At 40.6% G+C, this 18,053-nt stretch overlaps 1 protein-coding gene across 2 annotated transcripts in view; it reads right to left on the reverse strand.

The window, feature by feature from the left end:
• The window catches only part of plppr4a (phospholipid phosphatase related 4a), a 104,474-nt gene extending 86,622 nt beyond the window's left edge, over positions 1 to 17,852 (reverse strand). For both annotated transcript variants that reach the window (XM_069936360.1, XM_069936359.1), the window contains exon 1: positions 17,775 to 17,852. In XM_069936360.1, coding sequence (XP_069792461.1) covers positions 17,775 to 17,852 — 78 coding nt within the window. The remainder of the gene's footprint in view (positions 1 to 17,774) is intronic.
• Between the last annotated feature and the right edge of the window lie 201 nt (positions 17,853 to 18,053).

Genomic DNA, 18,053 nt, shown 5'->3' on the forward strand with positions numbered 1-18,053 from the left:
TGACTGAATGATATTTAAATTTTAAAAAAAATTTAGACATACAGCACGGTAACAGGCCATTTTGGCCACGAGCCCATACCACCCAGTTACACTCAATTAATCTACACCCCAGTACAACAGTGGGTGGAAATGAGAGCCCCCAGGGAAAACTCACACAGACATGGGGAGATCATACCAACTCCTTTCAGATAGCAAGGTATTTTAACCCTGGTCCAGATCGCTGGAGCTATAACAATGTTACGCTAACTGCTGCAATAACCATGCCATCGTGTTTAATTATATAATACACAAAACTCAAAACGGTCAACCAGTTTACCTATCTCGGCTGCACCATTTCATCAGATGCAAGGATCGACAATGAGATAGACAACAGACTCGCCAAGGCAAATAGCGCCTTTGGAAGACTACACAAAAGAGTCTGGAAAAACAACCAACTGAAAAACCTCACAAAGATAAGCGTATACAGAGCCGTTGTCATACCCACACTCCTGTTCGGCTCCGAATCATGGGTCCTCTACCGGCACCACCTACGGCTCCTAGAACGCTTCCACCAGCGTTGTCTCCGCTCCATCCTCAACATCCATTGGAGCGCTCACACCCCTAACGTCGAGGTACTCGAGATGGCAGAGGTCGACAGCATCGAGTCCACGCTGCTGAAGATCCAGCTGCGCTGGATGGGTCACGTCTCCAGAATGGAGGACCATCGCCTTCCCAAGATCGTATTATATGGCGAGCTCTCCACTGGCCACCGTGACAGAGGTGCACCAAAGAAAAGGTACAAGGACTGCCTAAAGAAATCTCTTGGTGCCTGCCACATTGACCACCGCCAGTGGGCTGATAACGCCTCAAACCGTGCATCTTGGCGCCTCACAGTTTGGCGGGCAGCAGCCTCCTTTGAAGAAGACCGCAGAGCCCACCTCACTGACAAAAGGCAAAGGAGGAAAAACCCAACACCCAACCCCAACCAACCAATTTTCCCTTGCAACCGCTGCAATCGTGTCTGCCTGTCCCGCATCGGACTGGTCAGCCACAAACGAGCCTGCAGCTGACGTGGACTTTTTACCCCCTCCATAAATCTTCGTCCGCGAAGCCAAGCCAAAGATATATATATATATATATAAAATAATAATAAAACAAACAGAGCAGAAATAGGCTCTTTCAGTCTATCTTGTCTATGCTGACCATCTATACTAATCTCACTTGCCAGCTTTTGGTCCATAACCCCTTATTCCTTTCCTATCCAAGTAGATGTTCAAAAGCCTTGTAAGCATTATATTAGTTTCTGCACCCAAATTTACAGTCAGAGACTGCCTCCCACCACCAAGCCAAAAATAATTTTTATCAACTCCTTTTAGGTTTCTTAATTCTACATGGGTGAGATTACATTGCTATGATAAATGAGTATGAAAATTCATAATGGTGTTTAGATTAGGCCCTTAAACGCTTGTTTCATGATTAATGTCGCGTTTAATGATCTTTAACTGGTCACAATAGGAATTATCTGAGCAAACTAAGACATTTTTTTCCAAGAATAAATGAATCTTTCAATTTTGTTATTTTAGAGTTAAAGCATAAGAATCTTTATAATAATAGACTCTATAGTGAAATGTAGCATCCATTATTTATTGCAGAGCAGCGGAAGGATAGAAATGAAGATGGACCAACATTATTCCGGTTTCCCATTGCTGCCCTGGTGTGTATACATATTTGCATAGTCATATGTTGCATAACATTCGTTTAGGCAACATCAAGTGAAATACATCTGTGGTCCCATAAGATTATAATAGAGCAGAAATCCTGATTGGAGAACGGGACGTAGCAGCTTTCTGGACTCAACACATGCATCTCATTTCTCTTGCATACAAAGCGATTGCACTGCCAGGTGTATAATGGTACAGTACATCTATAACCTATCTATATATATATATATGTCTTGATAGACATATGTTACTATAATGTGGTACTCTCACAGCATCCAAATCTATAAGCTGAATTTGTTCGCAAGTCGCAACAGGTACTTACGGTTCTTATTTAGTGTTCACGAGATAACATTATGCACATGCACCAATTGGGGGCATCATTTATGTGCATGTGCAAATTGGGGAACAGCCCTTAATAAGTATAATTTGATTGTAACCCAGATATTCATAACCCGAGGACTGCCTATATAAATATATAGACATGTACAGTATGGAGAGAGAGAGATAGAGAGAGACAGAGAGATAGAGAGAAAGATATTATATGGCAATAAGGTAAAAAAAATGATAAAGATAAGTTGCATTCTATAACCTATTGTATTGTAATTAGTATTATCCTTTTAAAAATGCTTTCAGATGTAGTTTTTATTATTTGGCTGTTATTTAGCTGATTATTTCTTGAGAGATAGCAAGATAGAACAATACAGCACTGAATCAGGCCCATGTAGTCCATGCTGAACTATTATTCCACCTAGTTCCATTAACCTGCATCCAGATCATAGCCCTCCATACACCTCTTATAGAAAAATCTTCACAGCTGTGACTGACTGTAAATCTGGGACATGGCTTTGTTATCTGGTGAAGGTGTTTTTGGCAGATCTTGCTCACCCATGCAACCTAATTATGAAATCAGGTAGGGTGCTGTCTGTGAGGTTTTGATTCAGAAATAATTTGTTCTGTTAAACTCCCATCATAAGTGGGGGAACAAATGGGCAGAGGGTGCAGGGGATAAGACCATTCACAGAACCATTGAAAACCTGCTAACTAATTGGTAAACTGCAACTAAGAGAAAATGAATGGATCTCCATCATATTTATGACATAGGTTAAGGGATTGGGCAGGACTCGAGGCAGCGAAGTAATGATATTTGAGTGGAATTTGCACTATGACCATGTAGGCATCCACTTGGTGCTCTAGTTTCCTCTCATAACCCAAAGCCATTGATGTCAGGTTAATTTATTATTGTAGGATACCCCAGATACGTAAGAGATTGGTAGAATTTTGGGGAGTTAATGGGAATGTGGGAAGAATTGATAAGATTAGCGTAATTGCTGCTTGTAGGTCAACGTGGACTTGTTCGTTCAAAGAGCTTGTTTCCATGCTATATACTATGACTACCTGACTTAGATCGCTCATTCTTGAAATTCCTGCATGATTCCTTTATCAATCAAACTTATTTTCTTAAAGACCACAATTCCAGCCCTAAGTTTCTGCTTCAACACTGCACAAAGGTGCCCGTCAATGTTAGTTGCTCAAATCTCCTCCAATCCTTCTGATCTGAAGATCACAAAACTTCTTTGACCCAAAAGGGAACTGGGTGAACATTTTAGAATGGCTGGTTTTGTCAAAAGAGATTCAAGATACTGAGAGGGGAAAGGGGAATTCGAAGCTGCAAGTAATCTAGCAAGAAATATAAAAACAAAATTGCAAGAACCTCTATAAATATGTAAAGAGGAAGAGATAGCAACGTCAATGTGAGTCCCTTACAGACTAAAAAAGGAAAAATTCCATTGGCGAATTACGAAGTCCTTGAAATACTTTTTCTTCAAATATTTTATTTAAAAGAATAAGCTGTAAGAATCATGTAAAGAGTGAATGAAAAAATAATGTTCCCATCTGACTAGATGCTCAATATCAAAGACCAAGATAATGCATAGAACTGAGAAACACATCACATCAGTATCCCCATTGACAGACATCATGATGTACACCAATTCAATGAGATGTTCTTCTCCATCAAAAATGTAGCAAACAAAATCATCCCATCATAAAATCACTGATTGGACACTGTGGTGAATTTATTACTGACATCAACAAATTTAAAGTTCAGGGAAGAGTGTTGTGACAAGGAGCCAGTCAGTGGACACAAGAGATGAAGAATAAAAATGGTAGCGCTGCTGGAGTTGCTGTAACGGCAGTGCTGTTGTTGGTGCAGAACCACGGGGAGCAAAGTCACAAGGCTCCCCTGCAGGGACAAATGCCCAGTCCAACTGCTGTCAGCTCTGTGCAGGCTTTAAAAGGTCTGTTAAAAGAGCTGACGGTGGTTTATTTTAAAATCCCGCAACCACAGGGTCTGGACCCAAGATGGTGGCGCCTCTCATCGGCAGTGGCCGTGAGGAGTTGCCGACCTCGGCAAAGCGACTTTTTCAGGGTACAAGCTAACAGGGAGGACCCCCCCCCCCCATTTGAGATGGAGAAGTAGAGGAGACAAATCATTTTGTGCCAGCGAGGGTCTCTGAGGCTGAAGAACATACAGGTGGATTATTGGTGAATCGGGGCAAGGAACCCTCGCAGGCTGAGGATTGCTGGTGATTGCAGTCAAGGGACTCACACCAGGCTGGAGACTGGCTGGAGACTGGATGAAGATATACCGGGTATCGGAATTGAGCTGCGATAGCATGTGGATGGTGCTGGAGGCTTCCTGATCGTGGCAGAGGTGTGCATCTGGAGTTTGGGTTGCTGATGGTTTGGATTGAAGTCTGTGTGGCTGCAGAGACTGTGAGAGCGCTGGAGGTGAAGTCATGAGCATTCAGTGACCCTGGGAGGATTCCCTATTACTTCTCTTTCTCTGTAAGGGGGCTGGGTCACTACTGCTGATAATGAATCTTTGTCTGGCTTATGGTAGACTAAAGAAAATTTAGTGTAATATCATTTTCTGTTTTATTACATGACGATCTTCTTTAGCAAGGAGTTGCAAAATTTTGGAGAATTCTTTACTTGAAAGAGTTGTGAGTGCTTAGTTAATGAGTGCATTAAAGGCTGAAATGTGCAAAGTTTTGTTCACTTCAAGAATCAGAGGAGAATAAGGTAACTGAGAAAATGAAGGATCATCCATTATCTTATTGATTGCCATAGTAAGACCATATGACGTGTCATGATGGTCTATTCTTGCTTCTATTTTCCACATTACACATATAGAACATTTAACTCAACCAATCAATGCAGGGTATTTATTCCCCAGATCAGCTAGTCTTAGATCTTTAATCATCTACATATTGCAAGAAATATTCTTTTTGGTGTGTTCTTCTGGGATTGTTTTTATTCACCCAAGAATCAATTAGAGATAGACAAAAAATATTGGTCCTTACCAATAAAGGACCTACGTTTATCATCAATCGCAATTGATTCCCAAAATAAACAGCCTCAATAAGAGGAGGTAGCCATCACAGAAAAGGCCAAACTTGCAATTTTCCTCTTCTGAAATGTAGCCGATGGATTTTTAGATGACAATGCATATTTTTTCATGATCTTTATTGCAGTACAAGTCCAGTTTAGTTTTAATTCCTCGGGGATATAAACTCGTATCTCTGAATCAATGATTCAGGTCTTTCACCATAAGGTCAGTCAGTTGTCCATTTCACTTCTGTAATTTATTTACTTATTTCTTCTTTCAACACCCTTCCACTACTTGGTTGTCTGAAGATTACTAACAATGACTGATCCTTTTATATCACTTCTGCTGGCCAAATTACATGTTTTATCATCTACAGTAAGTCAAGAAGTTGCTATCTTACACCACCCATTGTCATTTCTACATACATCATTCAATGCTCAATGCTCAATATTTCTATTGGTTTCCTCAGTAATCCCAGCTCTTCAAAAGGAGGGATTGTAAGTGTCTAATGGGAAGAAGTTAAATGTAAGCACTAACAAGATTGAGCATATTATCAAGTAATTTATTGATTATAGTTAACAGTGTATAATTCATGAAGAAATAGCAAAAAATGTTTATACATTATACAAGGGAACACCTACATGTTGAATTATTCGAGTTCTCATGCAGCCACGTGTAATAGTTTTAAGGACAAAATTAATATGAAGCCAAGGAATTAGGTTTTGAGAGAACAGGGACAATTTGTAACAATGCTACTTTAGTCCATCTCGGATCAGGAAGCTGATTTTGCATTATTCCTCTCTGGACTGATTTCCAGGTTCATCAACAGTCTCCATATGAAACAGAACTCCATATGTATACATCAGCTCTTTTTCAGCTGCAATTATTTCACCACGTCTATGGCATGTACCGCTCCACCCCCAATCCCATAATCCTTGTTGCTCGTACGTTCTATCTACCAACCCCTTTCCTAATCTCCATCCTAATGCCACCTCAGACTCCTCCCTACCTCCCCTCCAACTGACTATACCCCTTTCTCTTCCCCACTTCCAACATGATCTCTATACATTGGCTTTAGAGACATTTCCAAAGAAATCAGAATAAGAATTTATCGTCACGAACAATTCATGAAATTCAGTGTTTTGTGGCAGCATGCTAGCGCAAACATTCATATTATAACCATCTTACAACATTACTATAAAAAATAAAAAATAATAGTGCAGGAAAAGAAAGAGAGTGTCTATGGTTCATTGATTATTTAGGAATCTGATGGCAGTGGAGAAGAAACTGTCCTCATGCCATTGTCTTTGGGCTCCTGTACCTTTATCCTGATGGTAGCACAGTGAAGAGGGAATGGCCTGGGTGGTAGGGGTCTTTGAGGATAGAGGCTTAACACAGCACCTCATGTAAATGTCTTTGATGAAGTGAGGTCTGCTGCCTGTGATATCACAGGCTGAGTTAACAACCCTCTGGTGTTTATTCTTGTCCTGAGAGTTGGTGCCTCCATACCAAGCAGTGATGCAGCCAGCCAGAATACTCTTCATCGTACACTTGTTTAGTTTATGACACCTTACAATGTATAGCCGCTGGTGAGCCTTCTTCGTGATTACATCAATATGGAGGGTCTAGGACAGATCCTCACACCCATGAATTTGAAGTTGAGCCGTCAATGAGGACTTGGTCATGTTTCTCTGACTTCCTCCTGAAGTCCAGAATCATCTCCTTGATTTTTCTGACATTGAGCGCAAGGTTGTTCTCCTTATACCATTCAACAAGCTAATCTATCTCCCTCCTGTACCCTTCTTCATTGCCATTTGTGATCCTGCCGAAAACTGTGGGGTCATCGGCAAACTTGTAGATGGCACTGGTATTGTGTCTGGCCAGACAGTCATGGATACATAAGGACTAGAGCACTGAGCTAAGCACACATCCTTGGGGTGTGCCTGTGTTTATAATCAGTGAGGTGGAGACCCTGTATCCAATTCATACTGACTGTGCTCTTCTAATGAGAAAGTCGAGGATCCAGCTGAAGAGGGGGTACAGAGGCCTAGAGTTTGTAACTTCTTGACTAGCAGTGAGAGAATAATGTTATTGAAGGCCGAGCTGTAGTCAGTGACCAGCAGTTGTATGTATGAATTGCTGTTTTCGAGGTGATCCAGAGCAGAGTGGAGAGCCAGCCATATTGGTGTGGAGTGATTGAGTTGATAAGTGAATTGCAGCAGGTCCAGATCTTTGCTCAGGTATGTGTTAATTCTGGCCATGACCAGCCTCTCAAAGTATTTCACCACTGTAGAAGTTAGTGCAATTGGGCAGTAGTCATTGAGGCATCTCACACTATTCTTCTTGGGAACTGGGATGATTGATGCCCTTTTAAAGCAGGTGGGAACCTCCGATTGTAGCAACAAGAAGTTGAAAATATTCATGAACACTCTGGCTAGTTGATTGGTGTTGATTTTCAGTACCCTGTCAGGTATGCCATCAGGGCCTGACGCCTTGCAAGGGTTCACCCTCTCGAATGATATTCTGATGTCGCCCTCAGATACATCATAGGGTCCTCAGCCTTTTCAAGGATTCTAGTTGGCACTGTTTGGTTCTTCTTCTCAAAACAAGCATAGAAGGTCTTCAGCTCACCAGGTAGTGAAGCTCCACAACCATCTATAGTGTTCGTCCTTGCTTTATAGGTTCTATTGCACTCCCTGCAATAGCTGGCATGTATCTGTCTCTGTCTCAAGCTTCCTCTGGAATTGCCACATTGCTTCAGAGATGGCTTTCCAAAGGTAGTGCCTAGACTCTCTGCAATCGCTGGCATGTATCTGTCTCTGTCTCAAGCTTCCTCTGGAATTGCAACTTTGCTTCAGAGATGGCTTTCCAAAGGTAGTGCCTAGACTTCTTGTAAAGATCCCAATCCCCGTCCTTAAATGCCCTTGTTCTCATCCTCAGCAGGTTGCGAATTCTCTGATTCATCCAGGGCTTCTGGTTGGATTATCCATTTGAAATATATTTGTAGTCAAATGAAAAAGGTGATATAAAATGACTGATTGACAAATTAGAGCCAAATGTCTTTTTTGTTGAACTATCTGCACTTATAACTGGATAATGAAGATTCTTCTTCCTGAACATTTATTTTTTGGTGTATTTTATGGATTTTGGGCTGTTGATCACAAAATTCACCTTTAGTTTTTTCCTATCAGGTACTGTTTTTTCAGATATAGCCTATTTTGTGATTTCCTGACATATTTTAATTCTACTGGTATATTGCCCACAAAGCAAGCTGCTTGGTTAAGTCCAAGCACTCAGTGCAGGCACAGTGCAAATATTGTCTTAGGCCTGAACATGCTTAGTCAAGATAGATGCAGGCAGACTATAAAATCAGCTCACATTCTCAGATGCATTGCATTATGTTGATATAATTTGAACGCATGTTGATGCAAATGTTCTTCAGGCAATAGCGTAGTAAGTGAACCTAACAATAGCATTTATTGTCTTCAGGAAGATTCAATACAGCAGAAATATCTCAGCAATGTTACAACAGCTGCAATGCTTCCTGTTACATTTGTGGTGAGTATACACTTAAGCTCAAAGACGCAGCATGAATGCACTCATTAAGAAAGCCTATGAGCTCTACTTCAGTTTTAAAAGTGGTGCTAACCAAACCGTGGGCTGCTCGCATTTCTTGTCAACATGTGCAGTCAACCTGATAGCTTGGCTCAGGAGTAAACATCTTACATTCAATAAAAGTTAATTTAATGTTTCTTCAACTTCCTATGTGATACAGAAAATCTGAAATTATTTTTATGTCCATCTTGATGTTGTCTATCATAATATACAATCTTTTTTTCAGGAGGCAATCCTTTTGAAAAAAAAAATTTTGTTAATACACTGATCTTTTAAGTTGTTGCTGCAAATCTTTCATGAAGTATTAATTTCCTGACTCTAGAAAAAACAAAAGAGATGGTGGTTGACTTCAGGAGGGCACGGGGAGACCATACCGCCATGACTATTGATGGCTCTATCATTGAGGTCATCAAGTTTCTCGGTGTGCACTTAGCAGAGAATCTCACCTGGTCCCTTAACACCAGCCCCATAGCCAAGAAAGCCCAGCAATGCCTTTACTTCCTGCAAAGGTTGAAGAAAGTCTATCTCCCACCCTCCATCCTCACTACATTCTACAGAGGATGTATTGAGAGCATCCTGTGCAACTGCATCATTGCCTGGTTTGGAAGTTGTTCACTTCAGACCACAAGACCCTGCAGAGGATAGGGAAGTCAGTGGAAAATAACATTGGGGAACCTCTTTCTAGCATGGAGGACATCTAATACACTCAATGCAGTCAGAAAGCAATAAACATTGTGAAAGACTCCACACATCCTGCATGTAAACTGTTCACCCTTATGCCATCTGGCAGGAGGTACTGAAGCACTCTGGCCCTTTCATCCAGTGTGGGAAATAGCTTTCTCCTCCAAGCCATCAAGCTCCTGCAGTCCCAGTACAAATGTGGATAGTTTGCCATGGACTTTCAGTGTATACGTTTCAATACCTTAATATTTTAAGGTGTTAACTGCTTTCCTAACGTATCTATGTAAATATGCTCCATGGTCCTGGAGAAACGCCACCTCATCCTAACATGCAAGCAACGTATGAACGATAAATAAAATTGTCTTGACTTGGATGACAAGATCCATTATCAGCTCACAACTACATTATGAGGTCCTAGGAACAAAATCATTCTAGTTCATTGCTGATTACTTGTGACTTCTGCATGTTCTCGGTCCACTTGTCACGCAACAATGCACAATGTGACAATCATTCCTGACGTGAGACTCCATCAATAAATGTTCAGTGAGAAGAGAGCTCGCAAGCTTCAACCAAAATCGGTACCAGCACTGAACTTGAAAGATCAGACAATGATAGAAGATCTGATACGTAAACACAAAAATATTTTACTTTAAGTGGCAAAATCTTGCCTAAATTTCTATAACTCTCTTAGTGAATAATGATCACAAAAGCTCTCTTTTAAGTACTTCAGTCTTTCTATTTTTGTACATATTAGCAGTAGAGTATTTAATTTTTAAATTACCAGTATCGGCATTTACATTAATTTTTTTTTTAAAATAAAAAATACTTCTCATATGTGTTAATGCACACTCCATATGCAAACTAAGAGTCTATTGCTGGAGCTCTCCCTGAATTCGGTCACGCAATATTTCAAAGAGAGTCAAAATTACTATAGTTGTCGTCAGAGAACGCCTTGACAAGATATAATTGTTTAATATTCACTACTTCATCATTATAACAAATACAGATGAAAGCACCTTCATTCCAGTTTTGTTTTTTGAATTGGGTTATAGTTATTTTTCTCTAGGATCATGTAAATTTTCAGACTGGCTTTGCGATTGCTTTTGGAAAAATGCCAGTTTGGCACCTTCCAGTAAATCGCTTTTGCAGTGATATATCATGTTTTAACTGATTACCATATGTTCTATTCCAATATGGTTATTCTCATAGTTAAAAATGTCATTGCATTACATGTTTTTCATTATTTGAAGATGCAATTAGCATACCACAGCACTCATAAAGTGGCAACTGGGAAGGAGGAAATTGGTGCCACTGGATTGATCTGAAATCTAATTTTGCGTTTAGTGTGTATTGAAGTGACAAATAAGGGATACAACACATCCAAAGGAATGGCACTATCTTAGGATTCCTTCACAAAATCCTGCATCTCACTGATCATCACATGTGAATGATTATTTGTCCTCATTTTCAACAAAGACATCTCCATTGACATCTCCCACTGTCTAGGAAAGGCAGCCAGAAGATTCTCACTCCTTCCATCAGAGAGAATGTACAAGTGGTTTAGAGACAGGTTAATCACGTCTCCAGAATAGAGGACCATCGCCTTCCCAAGATCGTGTTATATGGCAAACTCTCCACTGGCCACCGAGACAGAGGTGCACCAAAGAAGAGGTACAAGGACTGCTTAAAGAAATCTCTTGGTGCCTGCCACATTGACCTCCGCCAGTGGGCTGATATTGCCTCCAACCGTGCATCTTGGCGCCTCACAGTTCGGCGGGCAGCAACCTCCTTTGAAGCCCTTGCTTGGTGCTCATTGACCTTCTTTTTCATTGTAATGTTCTACTCTGTAAATTGTGCCTCTTCACACAACTCTATGATTATTACAAATAATCTTTTTCTGTTCGGAGAGCGACACTTCCCATGGTACTATAGGTATTTTGTGATAAGTAAGCTTAAACTCTCTTTTTTAACTCTATTACTTCCTCAATCTGAAACAACCCATGCACAAGTACAATGTATAAAATTCCAACTGGTAATAATGCTCCCTAACTCTAAAGATTAAAGATGTTATTTGCCATCATGCGGTTGAATTATATTTGAGGGTGTGCACCTTGGGACATAACTGAAATTGTTTAAATACTAGGTGCTCCAATTCAATCCATTAAATATTAAAGGAATTTATTTTAAAATATTAGTTTCTTTTAATGTATCAATCATTTAGTTTTAATTTATATAACAGTTATATTTTTATTATCATTCAAATATAAGCAATCCAAAAGAAGTAATTTATTTTCATCCAGGTTTCTCACCATAACTATACATTTTACATGTATTGCATATACACACATTAATCAAGGTTAATCCCCAATTGTAACAGAAGATTGTGGTTGATTGGTTATGATGTAGGAGAAAGATTATATGGAGCATAAACACTGGCTTCGACCAATTGACCAGTTTCTTGCTGTAAATTATATACAATTCTCCAATTTTACTTTAGCATTAGTCTGTTGCTTTGATAGCTCACCCGCTGTAAGTTTTAAGTAGTTACTTCAAAAGAGGGAAGAGCATATTTCCTAATAAATACTGCAAATTAGAATTCATAAGGTGAGGGGATGGGATTTGGAAGGGATGTGAGAGGAAAGATCTTAACTCAGAGAGTGATGGGCATGTCGATGGAACAAGCTGCCAAAGTTGTAGAGGCAGGTTCCTTAGCTTCCTTTAAGAAACATTTGGGTAATTACTTGGATGGGAGAGGGTTGGCGGCATGTGGGGTTAATGTGGGCAAGTGAGACTAATGCAAAAGGGGATGTTTTTTGGCATGGATAAGCTGGACCAGATGCCTCTGAATCTGTCCTACCACGCTTATATGGGCTAAGGAGGGAACAGAGATGTGCATGAAGGTCCCAACAATAGATAGATTGAGATGGAAGTGAGGAATGACAATGTCACAGAGATAATAATAGATGGTTTACTGTAGGTATAGAGACAGCAAAGATTAGTTATTTATCTGGACCAAAATTCTCTTAATCCCATAGTGAATGGTTGGCATGCAGTGCAATAATCTGACCAATGACATGGACAGGTTCATGGATGGAAGAGGTATGGAGGGCTATGGACTGAATGCAGGTCAGTGGGACTGGGCAACAATAATGGCTTGGCATGGACTAGAAAGCCCAAAGGAGCCAATATCTGTGCTGTAGTGTTCTATGGTCCTATGAAGAAAGGCAATGCTGAGGCAGAGATGTGTATAATCAGCATGAATTTGATAAACGAAGCTGAGTTTTTGAATGATGTGATGGGACAATATATAGATGAGAAGGAAAGAAGGACAGACACTTGGGGGAGGACACTAGAGGCAAGGATGCCATTAGGAAAAGAGAGCGCAATGCTGGTGTCTAACTATTACTGAATAGAGAAGAATGAAACATGTTAAGGGTGACTTCACCTAGATCAGTGATTTTCAAACTGCCCCCTTCAACTCACATTCCACCTTAGGCGATCCCTACTCCATAAATGCTCTGTGATTAATAAGGGATTGCTTAAAGTGGTATGTGAGTGGGAAGAACAAGTTTGAAAACCACTGTTTTAATCGTACCTAATTGGGGGAAGCATTGACAAAAATTGTGCGGATGAACTTCCATCTAGACCTGGAATGGTTTCTTCTGGGGAATTTTGCAGTTATAAAAAAGTTAACTTCTCCAGAACTAAATCCAAATGTATTAAAATTTCCAGAAATGCATAGTGGTAACATGGAAATCCGATTCCCTACTTCACATTGATCATTGGAACATGGAAGTGGAAAGTTGAGGTCCCCTTGAGAAGATTCCTTATAGACCTAAGAATAGATATAATTTGTTCATCAACATTTGGCAGCCTTATATAGATTGCTTAAATGCCCAAATTGTATAATTCATTTTTATATTTGTCATTTAGTTTACTCCTTATTAGAAATGTAATACTTTTTAAATGATGTAACTGAGATGTCGAACCTTGCTCCTGTTGCTTTTTCTTTTCTATTTTCCTTCTTTTTATCTCCCCCACCCCAGATTTGAAAGAAAAGGGGACAGACAGCAGGGAATATAGGGTGCTGGGAGAAGATGGACTTTAATTTTCTTTTTTTTCAGACCTAGTGGATGTTTTTCTATGATTTTATTTTCAATGTATTATTGTTATTATATTAATTGAGTCTTATATTTTGTTAAACAAATAAAATATTTTTTAAAAACTCATTATGTGCACGGTTTCATAACTCCAAAGGAAATGGGCCAATGACAATTTTTCTCAAGCAAAATATTTCACTCTAGAGCAGTGATTCTCTACCTTCCCTTACCATTCACATTCCACCTGAAGCAATCCCTTACCAATGGCAAGAGCACCTATGGCATAGGGTTGCTTCAGGTGGAATGTGAATTTAGGGAGGCAGATTGAAAACCATTGATCCAGATTAAGATGGTGGGATGTGTTGGATGATGATACTGGAGTTAAGCATACCATATTTGATTTTAATTTTTAAGTTTAGACACAGAGCAGAGTAACAGGCCCATCTGGCCCATGAGCCCATGCCGTCCAAATATCCCAATTATTTTAAAGAGGAGGAGGAAACCAACAAAAAAATTGAGAGGAAACCCATGTGGACATGGCGAGAATGTACAACCTCTTTAAAGACAGCATTGGATTCGAATCCAGGTTACTGGTACTATAATAGCATTGTGCTAACCGTTAAGCTAACTGAGCCACCCATAAGGCAAGCAGGTCAAAAACAATGATGAGGGATAGATTGCCACTCTCACCATTACATGGATGTGATTGGTAGCTTTGTTACTAACTTTTCTGTTAATGTAGCTGGAGCAAAATTGTATGAGATCATTGCAAACACTGATAACTATGAAAGATAGACCCAGGTTTTTGTGGCACTAACTCTTCTAGGGGCTTTGGAGAGAAAGGGGAGGCCCAATGTGAGAGTTAAGGCAAATAAGCATCATGTGTAGATCATAACCCTATAAAACTCCTGGTCAACAGAGCTCAGCATCAGGATATCAGTCCCGTGGGAGCTGAAGGCTTACAAAACTGATCCACTAATGTGTTCCAAAAGTTTGAGAAATGGAAAAACTATTTCCTCTGAAGAAATGACAAGAAGAAATTGCCTGAAAATTAGAGCTGGGCTATTTTGGCTAAAAGAATTATATCAGCACTTTTTCAAAGTATGATGTAAATCTAGATCTCCCTTCCCTGTAGTCTGTGGATGCCAGTTTAATTGATATTTTCAAAAAATCGAGGTTAATAGATTTTTAGTGAGGAATGGCTATCAAGAGATTTTGAACAAAAATAGATAAATGGGAAGACACAAGTCTGTTGTGATCTGATCTAATTTCCCCATGGTATCCTCTATCAGCAACCTAAGGACATCATGAATAATACTTGCCAGATCAAGTCAGTTAATTAGATGTTGAGTGGTCGAGTGACACCTCCTAACCTAACCCCCATCCACATAGCACAAATCAGTATTATAATGGAATATGCTCTATGACGCTGTATTGTTGAGGCTCCAGGTGCACTAATGCAAGTCAACATCAGCCTTAACAATGCAGACAACTCAATTCACCCCATTAAATACTTATTTCCTCCATTGGGGCAACACCAATATAACGTGTACTATCTTCAATGAGCACTGCAGTGACCTTGTAAAGCTACTTCTTAAACCTATGACTTCCACTGCCTGGTGGGACAAGGGCAGCAAGTGTAGTGGAACATCAGCATCCATAGTTTTTATTCCTTGTAACACATGATCATGAGAGGGAAATACATGGTTCATATTGTTTGTTACTGCTGCATCTAAATCCAACCAAATATTACTGCAAGAGCATCTTGGAGAGCAAATCAAGAAGGGTGCATGCTCTTATATTCTCAGGGGAAACATTTGGAAAAGAATGCAGGTTTTGTTAGTGGAGCTCATGTTTTAACCCCCCTCCCCCCCCCCCACCAAAACAAAACAGAAACAAGGGGCCTTTGTTCCCTGCAGTTTAAAGTTTCAGCCATTCAAGTGTTCAGGGGCCATGATGTAACATCTCAGCTGTGTCGAACCTTGGTTGGACCCACCTGGAATGTTGTGTTCAGTACTGGTTCACTGATTGCAGGAGGGATGTGGATCTGCCGGGAGGGTGATGAGGAGATTTGCAGGGATGTTGCTTGGATTGCGGAACACGACTTGTGAGGATGGGTTGAGTAAGCTTGGTCTTTTCTCCTTGGAGCAACAGAGGTTGGCATGGGTCCAGATAGAGATATACTAGGTGAGGAGAGGCATTGATAGCCAGAGGCTGTTCTCTGAGGGAGATAACATCAGGGGTCATAGTTTTACTTGCCAGTGGGACAACAATGTATTTATTCATCAAACAGGCATCTGTCTCTCCGTTAACCAAGTGCCCGTATAGTCAGTGGGAGTAAGAACAGGGAGACACAATAGGTAAGTTCTTCACACAGAGTGTGGTGGGTGCGTGGAATGTGCTGTCGGCTATGGTGGTAGAGGCAGGGACAATAGGATATCTTGAGACTATTAGATAGGTACATGGAACTGGGCAAAATGGAAGATAACACAGTTGGGAAATTCTAGGTATTTGATATAGGTTATTATGTTAGCACAACAGACCTGAACTGTGATGTAGTTTCTATGTTCTATATAAAATATATAACTTGTTAATGTAAGAAATATTTAAAAAAAGGAGCAGAGACTGAGATGGTGTTTGTAAATAGATCTTTCCTTCCAAATGTCACATAAAATTCGAGAATTCACATCCGCTGATGATGTCCTTCAAACTAGGCTAAAGTAAGGAAGCTGAAATTCCACATTTATTGCCTAATACCTACTGATATCATGTACAACCTTCTAAACAGAGATACTTCTTGGCCTTGTTCCATGACAGCTCCAAGAAAATTGGAAGGCATTGCACGAGGCATTCGATGACGCTACTAAAACCTTTGTCTTCATTCCAATAGTTGGGAGGGGTTGTGGAAAGCCTCAGCTATGTGCCTATCTTACATTTGCTCCACGGCAGCGTACAAACCATGACACAAACCAGTGGGTCTCCCACCACCTGTGTCGAACAAAGCTGCGTCTTTGCCCCAACTCTTTCTCACCACCATTTCATTCCTTGTCTCCAGCAAACATCTTGTGGGAATGGAGCTAATCTTCAGAACTAATGGAAATTGTTCCATATCCACAAGGCCAAGATCCTCAATCCAACCTTCCCCCACCACACCACACTGCCCTAGAACAAGATCAAGAAAAGTAGCCTGGTAACAGGAACACTAACATTGCGAACCACTTCTGGAGAAAGAGAAAGAGAATTAATGTTTAAATTTGAAGACTTTTGGTCAAAGGTTTGGATTGTTGACTGAGAGTCTTTGACTTGAAATTTTAATCCTTTATCGATTTCCACAGATGCTGTTCATTTCCAGCATTTTCCATTTCAAGCATCTGATTTTTATTTAACTTTCATTCTAAGGTACAACTATATTTTTTCATGCTACAGGAGTGACACTTCACGCTTTTTATTCTTCATTTGTCTGGGTGCTCCAATAAATGGCAGGTCAGGGTCACAAATTCTGTGTTCCTTCAATCCTTTGAGTGGGCGAATCAAGCCAAAGCCAGACCAGAGAAATGGGAAGGTAGCATTTTCTTTTGCTTTGGTAAGACTAAACACAAAAATAATTCCAAGCAGTAATTTATGATGAATTGAACCTCATTTTCTCTGCAAAATAATGGTTTGCACCACTATGGGGAATTCTATGCTCCTTCTGTCAAATAGAATCATTTGCTAATTCATCGAAAGCATTTTTTTTCCACCCAGGTACACCCGACAATGCCTTTGGGCTGGTTTCCAGTGCCTTCATCAATTTGGAGAAGAAATGTTTCTTGACAGTGACAGCAGGGCACCCGTGGGAGGTGAATATAAAATCCACCCAGAAATGATGCTATTTCGATTTATGTAAATTATATAAATGGGACACAGCTTGATATTGCAGTTTTTCCTAATAAAATCTTTCAATGGCCAAATCCTGCCCCCACACCTATTCACGTTTTTAATCGTTAATCAAACCACTGCCTTAACAACTGGGAAGGGAACACTGGAAATATTGCACTCACTGGAGGTTCGGCCACTTTGGATCGATGCCTGTTTGATGAATAAATACATTGTTGTCACAGTGGACACCACTTCCATGCGCGATGGTCTAAAATGAAGTACCAATGGTCGTCTCTCGATTGACGAACGGTGGAGGGGATTTGCGGGACGAGGTCGCGAATCACTGAAGTGGGAATTGCATTGCTGGTAAATTCATCATCTTGGCATCGCTGCTTCTTACCTGCGGCTGCCCAGCCGGCGTCGACTTACCTCCACGAAATAGAAGCAAGGCAACAGGGTAATGCTCTCCTTGGTCAGCCGAGCTTTCTGCCTTTCCTTTGAAGACATGTCCGGCCGTCAGACCTGTGCTCCCCACACCGCCGCGGACGGGAGAACTTCCCACCTCGGCTCCACGATCTCGATAGGCTTGCTCGCTGCTTTACAATCCCCAACGTCTCCCGTGGCTCGACCACCCTCGCTGTCTCTCCGTTAACCAAGTGCCCGTATATTCAGGCTGTGCAGAAAGAGGGGTTAAAAAAAAACCAGACC

This window comes from Narcine bancroftii, chromosome 5 (assembly GCF_036971445.1).
Source record: "Narcine bancroftii isolate sNarBan1 chromosome 5, sNarBan1.hap1, whole genome shotgun sequence".
NCBI lineage: Eukaryota > Metazoa > Chordata > Chondrichthyes > Torpediniformes > Narcinidae > Narcine > Narcine bancroftii.